This window comes from Clarias gariepinus, chromosome 27 (assembly GCF_024256425.1).
Source record: "Clarias gariepinus isolate MV-2021 ecotype Netherlands chromosome 27, CGAR_prim_01v2, whole genome shotgun sequence".
NCBI lineage: Eukaryota > Metazoa > Chordata > Actinopteri > Siluriformes > Clariidae > Clarias > Clarias gariepinus.
In genome coordinates, this window is record NC_071126.1 from 18828780 (window position 1) to 18845133 (window position 16354).

Below are 16354 nucleotides of genomic sequence, written 5' to 3' on the forward strand. Positions count from 1 at the left end.
AATTTTTTTTTAAATTGTGCAAATTCTTTTACATTTTTTACATTTAGTTTAGTTTTTTTTTTCAAGGTTTTAAAAAGTATCAACTATTAAAAATATGCTTGTGTGCATGTTATCACTTAGATTTTTATTTCTGTATCTCTTTTAAAAAATATATATTTTTTACTTATTTTATTATAATTCTAAACTATATATATATATATATATATATATATATATATATATATATTTGTTTTATTGGGGGGGGGGTATTTCCGCATCTCTAATCCGCTCGCGCTGATTGGCCACAATCCGATTCGCAAAGGATTTTGGGTAGAACGTCACTATTGAATCCAGATGGCGCTATCGAACACCATTTTGAAGTCTGTATAAATTATATATCAGGAGGTTGTAAACGGGGCAGCGCATTACGCTCACGAGTAACTATTTTTTAACGATCTTTTTTTTGCGGGCCATTTAAAAATACCCCGGTGAATTATGGAAGTTGTAGTTTTCAAAAGTATTACTGCTTGGCAAAACGAGCGGCAAATAAACTACAAGTCCCAAACGCTCTAGCGCGAAAAGGGGGGGGGAAGTTTAAGTCTAGGACGAGTCACGTGACAGGGTATGTCCGCGTGTAGGCGAGTCACGTGCGGCGCAGCTCGAGCTGTTGAGTGTTGATGTGACTGAGGCAGGATCTGTCGGTGTCTCCGCTTCATGCGCTCTAAACATTAAAAAAAAAATAATACACCGAGCTCGACCGAAGAATGAGCGACAACGATGACATCGAGGTCGACAGTGACGTGAGTGAGGTTTATTTCTGATTATTAGCTGTTAGTAGTGTTAATGGAGTTGGAGTAATGTAGCGCGAGCGGCTTTAAGGGAGAGATAGAGAGTGAGGAGAGAGTGCGCGCGCGCGAGAGAGGGCTCGCGCTGGTTTTCTTTTTTTTTTTTTTTGGTCGATATTTGATCCTCTTCTTGCTAGCCACTTAGCTAACAGGATAGATCATCATAATTACACACGTTAAAAAAATTGTGTGTGATATATATATATATATATATATATATATATATATATACACGCGCGCGCACAGTAGCACAACCTTTTAGTTTTGGTCAAGCTACACAGTTAGCTTAAGGCTAAATCTTAACACTCACACCATCCTGTAGCAGCAAGTGTAATTCTCGTCTTTCTTTTTTTAATTTATTTTCTTTTTACAGGAAGAATCGTCGAGATTTCATTCTGTGGTGCGTAATAAGTGGATAAATTAATCACCTTTAGGAATTGGTGCTCAATAATAATGATTAATAATAATCATAATAGTAATCATTAATAACTAATCAGAATCATTAATAATAATAATAGTGCCTCCTGTGTGGTGTAAGAGCTGCAGTGTGTTCCAGAGATGAGACTCACCAGGGACCCCCCCAATACAATATTATCATGATACCTTAGTGTCGATTCTTTTATATATATATATATATATATATATATATATATATATATATATATAATTTTTTTTTGTATTGCAATTTTATTAATGTATCGTAGTTTTATAAATGTCCCTATTCAGTATAAATTTTTTTTTTTTTTTTTAGGTTTTTTCACAATTCTAAACCATCTTTTTACTTTAACAGCAAATTATTCACCACACAGGACGCTGTGCACTTATTGCAGTATTAACTCACTCTCAAATTCAAACAAATATATAAAATAATAAAACGAGAAAGATTTTGAAATCATTGAATTTGAAATCAAAAAGTGGCGATGGATGCCACCCAAAAGAATCAATTTGATGTATATTAAATTCATATAATATTAATGAAATCATAGTGTCATAATATATATTATCATATATATCAATATATGACGTATAGCAACAAATTTAGTAATAAAATATTTATACAAGGTTTTCTTTTCCTAAAGTCTGTATACATTTTATTTTACTGACTCTGTTGGTGTAGTAAAGGTTAAGCATAGTATGTCAGGTTCCCATGGCAACAAGACCCTCCAGGGGTCCTTATTTTCTCTTGAACTGACTGACTGAGGGTGAATTTGATTTTGTTTGTTTGCTTTCTTCTTTAAACGATTAATTGTTTGCTATACCTGCTTATTATCACTGAAGTCAATTTAAGTTATTTTTAGCTTTCACAAAAACAGACAAAAAAAACTTTTGTTTGTGTTTGATGATTAGATTAATGTTGTCTTCTGGTTTTTATGAGCGACCGTTAACTGACAAGGCGGCATGGTGTTACTGTCGCCTCGCACCTTCGGAGTGATGGGTTTGATTCTCAACTTGGGGTTTGAGTGTGTGGAGTTTGTGTGTTCTCCCTGTGCCTGGTGGATTTACTTCGGGGACTCCAGTTTCCTTCCACAGTCCAAAGACATGCAGATTAGGCTAATTGGTGTTTCCAAGAAGATACTTTCTTCTTCTTCTTCTACTTCTGTGTTGTTTGATGGCGGTTGGAATCCAGTAGGTTACAATGTCGCCAACCATAGATCTCCTCCTTCCTCATCTTTCCCATCTCTTAAAGCAATATTTTCGGTCGAACGTTCCCTAAAAAAAGCTTCTAACACTACCTTCCCTCATTTTATCTTGTCTTGTTCTGTGTATTGAACTCTTCGACTTCTTTTATCCGGCACTTGTACACATTCAATTTTCTCTACATGTTCCCCCTTTAGTACTGTTCTGTGCCTTTGGAGGGAGTTCTGTAAGTTGCATTACCGCCACCTATAGATCTCTTACATTCTCAACCTCTCAACTGTTCCAGTCCAGTCTAACTAAAAAAAAACTGAAACACTTCCTTACCTGATTAGTGACTCCCCTCATTCCATAAAAAACACACTTTAAAATTCGCTTGTTTATGTGATAGCTTTAGCAACCTCATTTCCCCTCTTGACTGACCCAACCAATCAGTATTCAGCATCAGCAGTATATTAATCATCAGCCTGATCATCTGTCATTATCTGCACCTGTTTAACACCGGTTCATGCTCAAGTTTGTTTGTTTTATGCTTGAATGCTTCATAGGTCACTCAGTCATGTCGACAAATGCTCAGGGACTGGAGTGAAAATGAGAGATTTTTCTGAAAATGAGAGAAAGGGAATAAAAAAAAAGGGGGGGTGTCAAGACTTTTGCACAGTACTGTATTTACAGAGACATTACCCTACAGCCAGATTTTTACAAAGAAGGCTGTAGAAATGCGCTATTATATTTCAATAAACCTACACATCAGCTTCTTAATCTGATCAGGAAGTGAGTAAAATCTCTTGTCGTTTCTGATCGGCACGAGAATGCGTTAAGGTTAATCTAGAAATAATTTGTTAATTCTGACTTTCCTTGAGTCGCTGTTTTTCTGAAGAGCAACAACCTGCCTACGCGTAGAGCGTCAGGTACAGTGTCCTTGGCAGATCTCAGAGCAGCCCGAGACGTCTTTCAGAAGGCCGGGTCATGACTCTGGTCATGTTTTAACCTTTTTCTTTGAATCGAGCTCTAATCCTGTTAACAATAGAAAGCAGGATTTCAAGATTCCTGGCTGTGTCTCTCTGAGACAGTCCACCCTCAGACTCGCACGCCTAGTTCAAAGGAAATCACACTTTTATTAATTTAGTTAGTTGTTTTTTTCCCCCCAGATTTAGTCGCGCATCTGTTCTAATCTGAGTGGAGCGAGACGTTTAGTCGTTATGATGATGATGATGATGATGATGATATAACAGCAACATGTTTCGCCGCATATGTTTCATCATAAACCTGCAGGGTGTACTTACTTCTTGCACGTCTGTGTGTGTGTGTGTGTGTGTGTGTGTGTAAATATAAATATAAATAGCTGTAGTGAAGGTTAACCGTAGTAGTACAAAGTAAAGTCTCCATGGCAACAGGACGTTTCAAACACTGGAAGTCCTGTTTTATTCCAAATCCTCCGTCCTTCCGAGTTAATCGTTCCTGTTCCCTTTATTGCAGGAATTTAATTGCAAGTTTTTAGAAAAATAAATAACGAATTATAAATAAATGCTCCCACACGGAAACACCACAATCTGTATGATATCATTATCATCTACGTAGGAAATTTTAAGTCTTTTTGAGATTTTTTTTTTAATCTAACGTCTAATTAGGTTTGTAATTTTTCAGTTAAGTGCCACACAAAATATCGCACACAGTAGTCGAGACTTAATTTATATCTCATGTTTCTGTAAAAATTCTCTCTTCTCTGTATTCTCCTGTATTGTATCAATTTAATATAGTAATTTTCTTTTATTTAGCCTTTGCCTCGTAATCCCAATAATTTCACAGGTCTTTACTACGATAAAGAAATGGTTGTTATTACACATGGTTGCCAATTTTTTCTTAATCGATAATAGAACCTGTTAACTGTCAATAATCAAACGTGTGGGTAAATGTTTTGAAAATAAAGATTTTACACAGAAGAGGAAGCGGATTGCGCGCACACTAAGTCACTCTGGTGTTCACGAAAGTAGTAGCCGCGCCTTTAAATAAGTTAAAATTGAGTATGTTAGAAACCTGGGTAGTCAGGATAGCTAAGCGGGATCGGATCAAATAACATGTTTAACAGGCCAGTTAATCAATTATCATTTAACTACATTCGCATCGCATCTTATTATGGGAATACGCTTGATAATTAGCATTCAGCTTCCTAGCATTGTATAGTATGTGTAGTGAGGGTTTAGTGTAGTAGACATTGTAGACCAGCAGTGTGAGAAATCGCTCTCTTTGCAGCGTGTTGCAACTTTTTTGTGTGTGTGTGTTCCTGGTATTTGATGAAATTTATACTTTTTCACACGCGTGTGCACGCGCACAAAAAAAATCATCTGAAGAATTCTTCCAAAATCCTGCTCGGTACTTCACAGCAAATCTACACAAGTAATGTCATATATCCAGGGTTAAAGTCTGAAGAAACGACCCACCTTTAGCCTTTATCAATAATCATAATGATGTCGGCCGGTTTTTTTATTTCCTCATCCCTTCTGTTATTTTCCAAAGTATAGCGAAAAACGGCTGCTTGTTTTTTTTTTTGTTTGTTTTTTTTTTTGCTGATCTTTTTCAATATAGCATTTAATTATAAATACATCACGTGAAGCAGGGTTCATGGAGTTAAAAGCTGATTGCTGACTATTTTCGTCCAAAAAAATACAAATTAAAATAAATCTTTTAGATGATGTCATATGAGCAAATGGTGCATGAAGAAGGACCAGGAGATAAAGATCTTCTTTACTTTTCTTCTTCTTTTTTTAAAAAGATATAAATACGACAGAGTGCAACAGTGAAATGTTGTGATCGCGTAGAGGAAAAAAAAACCTTTGAATTTCAGACTATGAAAGAGATTTTTTTTTTTTTTACATTAGGTACGATAAATTTCTCCTATCCTTGTTAAACACTGAATCTATACTTTGTTGTTCTGAGGAGAAACTGCGTCGCTCAATTCTTGAAAATTAAAAAATTAATTCCCAGGTAAGTTGAATGCAGCAACAGTTACCAGAACAGGCTTTTTTTTATTTTTATTTTTTTAAACCAATCAGTTTCATGATCCCATGAATATCACTCACTCACTCATCTTCTATACCGCTTTATCCTGTATTCAGCGTCGCGGGGACCTGGGGCCTTTCACACACACTACCCATTCACACACTACCCATTCACACACTACCTATTCACACACTACGGGCAATTTGGGAACACCAATTAGCCTAACCTGCATTTTTTGGACTGTGCAAGGAAACAGGAGTACCCAGAGGAAACCCAGAAAGCACGGGGAGAACATGCGAACTCCATGCACACAGAGGCGGGAATCGAACCCGGACCCTGGAGGTGTAAGGCAACAGTGCTAACCACTAAACCACCGTGTCGCCTCCCATGAATATCAGCTTTTTAAAAAAAAAAAAAAAAGTGTGCTTGGGACACAAAAAAGAAATTGTTGATGATGCTTTGAGGATGTTGGATTCATCACATCAGTTAATTATCCTTGCGCAGGCTGTATAAGAGCAGACGGAAACGCTTGATTTAAATCATCCTGTTTGCGACGACAGGCAGTCAGCTGACTCTCTGCAAATTATTCACTGTTTTCACTTTCACTTTAGTTGAAGATCCGGTTTACTGTTGTTGTTTTTGTATTTTCGGTAGACAACCTACAACCTGTGAAACAGGACTGAATGATCCATTACAAGAAATAATTGTAGAATCATTGTGTGTATTAAAAAATTATTCTGATTATAGCATAATCCTGTAGTTCTGCTCAGAGTTAACCTCTGGTATTTATAATCCATGGATGTAGATATAAATACGTAGAGCTGATGTTTGCTCGGATATTGTAATTGCGTTTTTGCCTGAAATGAAAATATAATGAATAATTCATACATCGTTCTTTTCCTCACATTAGATTGTTTGATTTTACCCCCGTTCTTTATCCTGCAGTGTTTAAAAACGTTAAAATATCCAACAGATGTATCCCTGATGTAGGCAAGCCTTACATATCCGCTTTAATGTTTATTTATTTTTACATATAAAAATTTAAAACGCCTCAGATCACCGCTCTCTCTGGTAACAGCTGAATTCTTAAACGGCTTTGTAATTATGTACATGGATTCTGTAATTTATTATTAATTATTATTACTATTATTTTAAATATCATCAGCTAGTTATATACGTATAACGTGTGTTTGATTATTTAATTAGTTACTTTGCTCCAGATCAAGGACGTTAACTGCCAAAAGTTTGTGCACCCCTGACCGTGTCACGCCTATGTGGATTTTGTCCAAAGTTTGAAGCTCGCCGGTGACCCTGTGTCCTGTTCCAGCAATATAACTGATTACACATGTCCTTCCACAACTGGAGGAACTAACTGACTAGGCCTGGCGGAGCTGGTGACTGACAGTTATTGTAATTAACAGGCGTAAAAATAGTTTTAATTCTTACCGGTACTATGTGGACCAAAGGTGAGCGGAATAGTGTTAAATGTAAAGCTCTAGTGCACTACATAGGGTGTACGATTGCTTGTTTCACACAAAAAGTAGTACTTATACTTTGGATTCAGCCAGAGACGATTCAAAACGACTTAGAAGTGATCACTGCAGAGACGGCGTGTTGTTTAAGACGACATAATGTTATCAAATGTTCCTCAGGTGTTCTTGCTGAAAGTGCTTCTGTGACTGGTTGTGAATTTGGGTTTTGTCAGAAAGCTGCTCTCTCCTCAGTACTGCGGACAGTTAGTAAGTGTAATTAATGACCGTAGAACTTTGATGTCGAAGGTATTTTAATCATAGACTTTTTTTTATTGTGCTTTTTTGTTTTCCCTCATACATGCTCAGGGATATTATGATTAATTAATACCTTGCTCTTGTACATAATGACCATCGTGAACATTACCAACACCAGCGCTGGTGACTGTGGCGTTCCAGGACAAGTATAGCACTTTATCATTGTCTACATTGTTTTTCAGTAGGAAATGCACGGGCGTCTTGTCTTGTGTGTTAGTGTTACACGCTTCACCCTTCACACGGCCGTCAGGGTGTTTTCCTGTGTGTGTGTGTGTGTGTGGTTTGACAAGGTCATCACTTGTGTAACACTGGCGACTTCCCGGTTTCAGACTTCAGTAGACCGTGCGCGATGTCAGCGCACGAAGTGTTAACCTGTTTGGTCGGGAGACACCCAGGCGGCTATGTACACTTCTCTTTATGTGTCTGAGTGAGTGAGTGAGTGTGTGTGCGTGCGTGCCATGAAAATAAAAGGTCCTAATTTCTGACTACTTCACATTCCCGCCCCATGTACAAGCGTGCCGCGAGCTCTGTTGCACGTGTGTCAGCCGAGGTGTTCGGCTCTTCTTTGGCTTCGCTCTGTCTGCTTGCTGCAGGAGATCGGAGTCTAGATGTCTGTGGCCTCCCTCCAAAGAGCGCTTTTATCTCCTATGCTGTGAAAGAAAGAACTTTGCTTAAGAATCAAGATCTAAACAAATATTGTGTTAGACGGTAAAACGCCACGACTGTTGGAGCTTAGAGCGTCAGGACAGTTTGTAACGCTGTACTCGAATACCTTGAAGCTTACCCACGATGCAGGGAACAACAAAGCCGATGATTCGTCAGGACAAAAGCCTGGACGAGATTCCCGACCACGTTCAGAGCCACGCCCTAACTTAAACAGTACATACATAATGTTGTGTCAACGAAACCGATCTGGATAACCGGTTTGTGTGGGGGGAAAAAAACTAAACAAACAATTGACAGAGACTAGAAGATTTAGAGAGCGCGTGCTTTAAAATATTTACGTTTACAAATAAATTAATTCAAGTCCAAGTTCTTGAAGATTTTATTTAACTATTAATTATTAGATATTTACAGAACCACTAACAAGTTTTTTTTTTTTTTGCAAATATCATGGTGCTTATCGTACACACCCGTGTTTCCTGTAGTTGAGCAGTCTTAACCACTGTATGCAGTAAATCACAGGATCATTAAGCAATTGTGAGTCAAAAAAAACCCGAGCCAAGCCTGTCTACACCTCCCTCTCTCTCTCTCTCTCTCTCTCTCTCTCTCTCTCTCTCTATCGTTAAATTGTTTCTCATTTGTTACATTTGTTCTTCCCAGTTAATAAACCTGCTCGTTAAGTTAACACCGCGTTGGTGGTTCTAAGACAATAAGGGATTAATTAAAGTTCCTTTCAGAGAGGAAAAAAAGCCTTGAATGTGAAATGAGTCAAAAGGAAAAAAAAGTGCAGACATGAGTGTGCACTTCAGTGATGAGGTGTAACGAGTGCAGCGTAAAAAAAAAATTATTAAAAACCGCATTTTGCATTTTGCAGGCAGCTGTAGCATACTGTAGTATCGTTTTAAGCAAGACTTTTTTTGTCATTTTTATTCATACAGTCTTGAGGAACTCTAGTTCTCCAGGCTTCCTAAATTATTATTATTATTATTATTATTATTATTATTATTATTTTGTTTGTTATATATTTTTAGTTCAGTCTCCCTGTACTTGAGCCTAAACACAGTGACCTATAAATCATTCACGCATTAAAAAAAAAAAAAAAAAGGATCTAATTGAACATATGAACCAGTGAGAAACAGGTGCAGGTGATGGCAGATGATCAGGTTTGGTGATTAGTATACTGCTGAGTGGTTGGAACAGACTGACGAGCAGGGAAACGAGGTCGCCGCTGAGGTTTACATAGACAAGCTGCTTTTTAAAATTGTATCAGGCTGTCACAGTTAAACACTTGCTCACATTTCTTCATTTTACCCACATCATTTAATTTAATTTAATAAGGTGGGGTGTCAGGACTTTTGCACAGGATTGTTTTTGTGCCAAAATATAGCTACTGCGCATGGTCTGGAAGAGGAAGGGTTACAGAAGCAACTTTTTGGTTCTTTTGGAAGGTTGTGTTATTATGTTATATTATACAGAATGCAGATCAAGCACGTTAACAGCCGAAAGTATGTGCACCCCTGACCGTATACGTGGCTCTTCTCCGACGTTTGAAGCTTGCAGGTGTCTTTGTGTCCTTAGTGGAGCTTTTAACAGTCACGTGTCCACAAACTTTTGGCTGTTTGGATTGTAGCTGCATGCGGAACGTTTTGTGAACGTCAGTAGAGTTTATTTTTCTCCCTCTCTGGATGTTCACCAGGCAAGTAGAAAAAAGATGTGGGTGCCAATACTTTAATCCACAGCGTCGTTTCCTTTACATTATACTGTATGTTAAGGAGCAAACATACATACAGTACATAAACAGGGAGGAGGAAGTCACACAGTGGTGATGCAGCAGTTTGACCAATCAGTAGCTTGCAGTGTTTCTAGCTCCGCCCCTTTTCTGTTCTCATCTTTTAGGATTTGGTGAGGGTAGGGGAAGCAGATTTTAGATTATAAAAAAAAAAAATGATGGAACGTGGATTTATTACTGCTCTGATTTGTGTGTACTGAGGTGTGTTTAAGACTGTGAGCATAATGGTGATGTTTAATGAAACCTCTAAACTCTGTGTGTGTGTGTGTGTGTTGCAGGCAGACAAACGAGCTCATCACAATGCGCTGGAGCGCAAACGCAGGGACCACATCAAAGACAGCTTTCACAGCCTCCGAGACTCTGTGCCCGCCTTACAGGGCGAAAAGGTCAGTACACGTCACGGGTTAAACACACCAACACGCACGCTGTTTTAAAATGTCCCACGTGTTTACTGTTAGCTTCAGTGTAAACCACAGTACTGAACCTCTGTAATTTGCTCCTCTGAGACACGGCCACGCTCGTTTGAACCTGAATACGAGATCGTTATCTCTCTCTCTCTCTCTCTCGCTGAGACACCCGCGGTGCATTTTGGGTATTCTGTACATATGACTTGGGCGTGAAGAATAAAACGCACGCAATCAGAAGTCTGAGCTGATGCAGTCCCGAATTATTTTCAGTGATCAATGTATCATCTGATGGAAGTAAAAGGTGTTATTTTTTGGCTTTATTAGAAATATAAAAACTGTATAAAAGGAATGTATGGAAAGTGCTATATTGTGTGAATTGTTACTAAGATTTAAAAGTTATACATTTTAAAACACAAGTCATATTGATTTAATTTTTAAATAGTGTAACTGGTGTAGCGTCGTCAAACGTTGTTTAATTTAAACACCACCAGCTTTTCAAACGCCACAGCTCGTCTCTTGACCGATATCTGTGAGCATGAACGCATCACCCCGGGCTTGCGCTCTTTGCATCGGCTCCTGGTCTGTTTTGGAATCGAATACAACATTTTACTTTTAACCTGTAAAGCTTTACATAACTGTGCTCCTGCCTACATTGTTGTACTTTTAGAAGCAGCTCCAAACAACCTGGTTGTAAGTAAATGTGCTATACAGTCGACCCCCGAAATTCGTCAGAGTTACGTTCCTAGAGCACCCGCAAAATGTGAAAAACCAAAAGTTTTGAATATGGTTAGAAAAATGTCTATAAATGCCTATTTTTATAGTTTAAACCCTAAATATGCCCCCAAAACTTTTTATTTCAGCTTATTAGATTACTCAAAAAACAAACAAACAGAATGTAAAGGTAAACCCGTGTACTGTACAGTACTGTACTGCTCCAGTGCTAGAATGTAAAATACAGATGTTATATGTACTGTAATTCATGCGACTGCGTTTTCCTTGGTATCAGTACTGTAGGGTAAATACAGTAATAATTCACCATCACAAGCCGCGTTGTTTTCCTCTACGGTCGCTTTTTGTTCTCGCTACCGTACTCAAAAATGTATACAGTGTTATATTTTGTATGGAAATTTAGCTAAATTTATGTTAATATTTAAGTAAAATCCGCAAACTTCGCGAAGGGTCAACTGTATAAATATATTGACATTGACATCAGACAAAATATCCTCTTTTTTTTCTTTCTTTTTTTTAAGAAATTAATTCGGAACGGATTCAATTCGTGTGCAGATGTTCCACCGAATGTATGTACTTTTTTTTTTTTTTTTTACACTTCTTGAATGGGAAAATGTTAACTCCTCCCATATTTAATTGAATAAAAAAAAATTTTTTTTGAATTAAAAAACTATAAAAACGGGCACTGTTTCTCCATACAGATCCCATAGTTATTTTTAAAGGTAAAAATAAATAAAGAAAAGTAAATAAATAAATAACAATCTTCTATTGCACCCTTAAAGTGCAGCTCTATAATGAACTTCCTCGTATTGTGCGTGCGTGCGTGTGAGTGAGTGAGTGAGTGAGAATATTAGTGACTGGGATTTTGTACATGATGTGTATTTAAGAGCAAATAGGTTTAAATTTTTTGTTTTTGTTTTTCCATTTCTCCCACTGTGTGTGTGCACCAGGCCTCCCGAGCGCAAATCCTTGACAAAGCCACAGAGTACATCCAGTTCATGAGACGGAAAAACCACACGCACCAGCAGGACATCGACGACTTGAAGCGACAGAACGCTCTGCTGGAACAGCAAGGTGAGCAGCTCCGTCACCACCTCCTCCCCTCTGCCTCATCCTCCTCATCCTCACACCACGCAGGTACTCGTCATCTGCTCAGAGCGCACCTTGCCAAAACCCTAAATCTGCTGCTCTGTTACAGAAACCTTCTCTCTCTCGCTCTCTCTTTTTGTGTATTAGGTTTTAATATGTTATTATTCATTTTATAATTTGTTATGTTAATAATATAAATGCTTGCTGATTTTTAATGTCAGAAATGCTACAATATTACACAGGCAGCGTGTGAGGTTTGAGACTACAGTGTACGTCAGATAAAATGATGGGTTTCAGGATCGTAAAAGGATGTTAAAGTTTATCTATTATAATGTGTGCTAGACCCGACATTCTGCGTCGACTCCTAAAGCCTCAATCGTCATTGTTTTACTATTATTATTTATTTTAAACATTTCTTACTTGATGCATCAATAACATGAAGGATACACAAAAAATATACTTACTAAAGGAAAAGAAAAATAGTATAATGTATATGGGATTAAAATAATATGAATAATATCCTTATCATATTTAAAACGTGTGGTAGTAATAAATTAATAGTAAATAAATACTTTATTACTAAATAGTAGCATTAAGTTTAGTATTAAAATATTTGTGCAAGTTTTCCTTTTCCTGAAGTATGTATACATTTTTGTTTTTGTGTTAGGGGCGGAGCTTCATGAATTTGGGTGGGAATTATGCAAATGTTAAAACCAAGTAACTGTTAAACCCTTTTCAGAGATGCACAATCTTACTGATTTTTCTTACAGAAATAAAAGTCTTTTCGAAAAAAAAAACAGCATGTTAATCTTTACAAACAGTTTTAATGTTTATTAGGATGGAGGAAGAGTCATCTTAAAGACAAGGAGAGATAGAGAGGGAGGATTAGAGTAATATGGACAGTGAGAGAGACAGAAGTAAGAGAGGGACAGAAATGATGACGAGTGATATGGTGGAGACACAAAGGGAAAGAGATATGGAGACGGAGAGAGAAACAAAGAAAAAAAGAGACAGTGCAGTTGACGTGAATTGTTTTTTTCCATGTGCACGCAGTCCGCAGTGTGTTATTTACACACACACCCTGAGGGCAAATCGATATTTTAGAATAACGTCACATCCCGAAACGATCATACGGACAGCCAAAAGAAAATTAAGGAAAAGAAGAACTTATGTGAATATTTTTATACTAAATTTATTGCTATACGTTATATCTTGATATTTATGATATTATATTAATCAATTTTTATTTATATAGCTCCTGCCCACTAACGTGGTGCTGAACAAAATGCAAAATGTGGAATAAATTTGTAAAATGTAGCAGGTGATAAATAATAACAATAATAAGATAAAATACAAATAAAAACATTTAAATAAAATTACCAATAAAATAAGTATAGTGTGTGTATAAAGTGTGTATGATGTACAACATACTATTGTTCTTTTCCTTAGGTGTGTGTATGCATTTTTTATTTTATTTTTGTCTGACTGTATTTGTGTGTGTGTGTGTGTTGTCAGTTCGCGCACTGGAGAAGGTAAAGGGGACGACACAGCTGCAGGGCGGCTACTCCTCCTCAGACAGCAGCCTGTACACTAACCCTAAAGGCAGCGCCGTGTCCGCCTTCGACGGCGGCTCCGACTCGAGCTCGGAGTCCGAACCCGAGGAGCCGCCCACGAGGAAGAAGATCCGCCAGGAGTCCAGCTAAAAATCGCACCGTTTCGTCCTCGCTCTTCCGGCTCGTCCCTCTTTCTCGGTGCGGACCGATCAGAGACTTCACAACTTTCTGTTCCGTGTCTCTTACAGCCTTTCCAGATGCCAACCCAGACACAGGGAGCGGGGAGAGAAGCACTCGTAGCACACGTCTCTCTCTCCTCTCTCTCTCCCTCTTTTCTGTCTCTTCCTCCTTCTCCGTCTCTCTCTCGGGCCGGCTCAGCAGTAACAAGCAGCATCTCAAACCTACAACGAGGCAGCTTAATGATTTACGGACTTGGCGCTCCTTGCGTACACGTCCGTCCACCTGTAGGACATGGCGAAGGAAGCGTACAGCTCCTGGCACTGCTCGATGTTTCCTTTTTTTTTTATGCGTTTAAAAATATATATATATATATATATATATATATATATATATATATATATATATATATAAAATAATCTGAGTACTTACCCTGTGTGACTGTTCCAAAGGAGCGCTTCATCTTTCTTATGAAATGTGAAAGCGCTTAACATGAACCTCTGCGGTTCGCCCGTCCGTCTGAGCGATCGAATCTGATCGGAAATTTGGCTTAAAAAAAGAAAAACAATGAAAGAAATGTTCTTAGAGTTGTTGTGTTTTAGCCGGAATTAGTTAGCGAGTTTAGATAGCCGAAAGGGTTTTTATTTTATAAAGTATAAACGTTAATTTATATTCTCCCTATATATATATAAATATAAATATATATATATGTACTGAGTTTTGTACGTTTCATGCAATTTTAAGGAAAATAAATTTAAAGTAAAAGACGGCTTTTGTGCCTCTTCAGGGAAAAACAAAACGTCCATGCTGATCAAGTTTTCACGCAGCTCCCATCCATCCACTCCTGTTCAATTTTTTTTTCTTTTTGCGTGTTTATACGTTGTTTGTAAGTATATATAAATATTAATTATATTTTATTTGTGTTTGGTTGTTTTTTGTTTCCCACCCCCCCCTCCCTCTCTGAAAACAGATTTCTCTTTCATTCCACTCCAGTCATGGAAGTGACCGGCGTGTATTTCATTCATACTGCATTAAACAGATCCATCATTACAGATTGAGGCCTAGAGTTAACTACCAGATCATAAATAAACTATTTTATCCTTTCGAGTAAGGTTTTATTTGTGAGTAGATTTGTTTGCTCGGAATTTAATCACACACTTATAACAAGTGTGTATTAGCGCTCAGCCTATCATCCGGGGATCGCTGGTTCGAACCCTGGGTGATGCTGTTTTCCTCTCACAGTCGGAGGCACAGAGAGAGCTGATTGGCCGAGCTCTCTCAGGGGGGAGGGATGAGAGGTACTTGCGCTCCCACATTAATAACGGCTCTACAGCCAATCAGGGGTGTCTGTGAGCTCGCGCACGCGGAAGGAGCGGCTAGCGCTTCCCTCTGAGTGTGTTACTCCGCCCCTAATTGTGGGTGAGCAAGCAGTTCGAAAAGATGCGGTTGGCTGACGTCACGCGGTTCGGAGGAAACACAAGATAGTCTTCGCCCTCCCGACTGAGTGGTAGTAGGAGCCTTAATGTGGGAGCCCCCTAGTGATGGGGAGGAATTGGCTACGACTAATATTGAGGAGAAAAAAAATAAATAAATGCGTATTAAAAGAATGTACAGCGCCATCTGTTGGATTTTGGAACAAACTAAAATCTGTGTTACCATGAAGTGCGCGGAATGAAGGTGCGAGATCGCGTTTATTAAGTAGATTTCAATTGCACACTCGAACGTATTAAAAAAAAAAAACGCCATCTGTTAGATTTTGAAAAGAAGTAATGTTTTTCTTTCAAAGTCGAATTTTAAAAAAGATTAATTATTTTGATACAAGTGCGTTTTCCATTTAAAATACAAATACACCTGTGAAAACATTAAAATTTCATTTGGTAGTTTTTATGTGATGCATGCACAAACAAATGAAAAAATTCAACAAAAAACATGTTCTGTTACTAATCTTGCGTCACCTCAAATAATTTTTCCACAAACATCTTCGATGTACAGACATTCCTTTACAAAAACTTTACATTTTTTATTATATTTATGGATTAAATATGTTTTTTTTTACACATGCAGAGAAGATAAGGACATGAGTCGCTTGAGTTTTCTTCTGGTTGGATTTCTTTTTTGTATCGTTCAGGGTTGAACGATATAAAAAAAAAATCATTTTTTAAACAATCCTATAATGCCAGTCCCAAGCCTGGATAAAATGGGAGGGTTGCATCAGGAAGGGCATCCAGCATGAAACCTGTGCCAAGTTGTTGTACGGACTGGGACATCCGCTGTGGCGACCACTTGCCGGGAGCAGCCGAAAGACTAACAACAACCTATAAAACTATAAAATGTGTATTTAATGCTTTTATTGATTTCCTACAAAAATATATATGTTTTTAACAGATTGATTTGACTTGAACACATCATACAAATCAATTGAATACAAGAACACACACAATACAAACCTGTTTAATTTATTTTTAAACAGAATTGTATGATGTGCACTCAAGTCAAACCAATCTTTTGAATGAAAGAACACGGCTCTGAGAGTAAAAACTTGCTTTATTTCTCTATATGATCTCCTGCTACACTAATGCACTTATCAGTGTTTCACTAGTGCTTGGACACCATCAAGGTGGAAAGTTTAATCAATGATCGGACTGCATTCCTAAAAGTCTCATCACTGTACTGAGCTGGAAGTCTTGTGTAAACGTCACTT

General features: G+C 37.8%; 1 protein-coding gene across 7 annotated transcripts; it reads left to right on the forward strand.

Annotated features, from left to right (window-relative positions):
* Positions 1 to 620: 620 nt before the first annotated feature.
* max (myc associated factor X) lies at positions 621 to 14760 on the forward strand. Of its 7 annotated transcripts, none has more exons than XM_053488949.1 (6): positions 621 to 779; positions 1198 to 1224; positions 9977 to 10084; positions 11356 to 11403; positions 11785 to 11971; positions 13439 to 14760. In XM_053488949.1, the coding sequence occupies exons 1-6, from the start codon at positions 744 to 746 to the stop codon at positions 13624 to 13626; spliced, it is 594 nt and encodes a 197-aa protein (XP_053344924.1). In that variant the 5' UTR covers positions 621 to 743; the 3' UTR covers positions 13627 to 14760. The 7 variants fall into 7 exon arrangements, with proteins under 7 accessions (XP_053344924.1, XP_053344925.1, XP_053344928.1 ...); XM_053488952.1 differs by having other exon boundaries at positions 626 to 779; positions 11785 to 11908; XM_053488950.1 differs by lacking the exon at positions 1198 to 1224 and having other exon boundaries at positions 622 to 779.
* Positions 14761 to 16354: the final 1594 nt, after the last annotated feature.

What these genes read in the sequence shown, in the direction of transcription:
- max (XM_053488949.1), top strand. Translation starts at nt 744, where the DNA reads ATGAGCGACAACGATGACATCGAGGTCGACAGTGAC. An exon ending in ACATCGAGGTCGACAGTGAC is followed by an intron (nt 780 to 1,197) that starts GTGAGTGAGGTT and finishes TTCTTTTTACAG; the next exon opens with GAAGAATCGTCGAGATTTCA. An exon ending in CCGCCTTACAGGGCGAAAAG is followed by an intron (nt 10,085 to 11,355) that starts GTCAGTACACGT and finishes CTTTTTTTTAAG; the next exon opens with AAATTAATTCGGAACGGATT.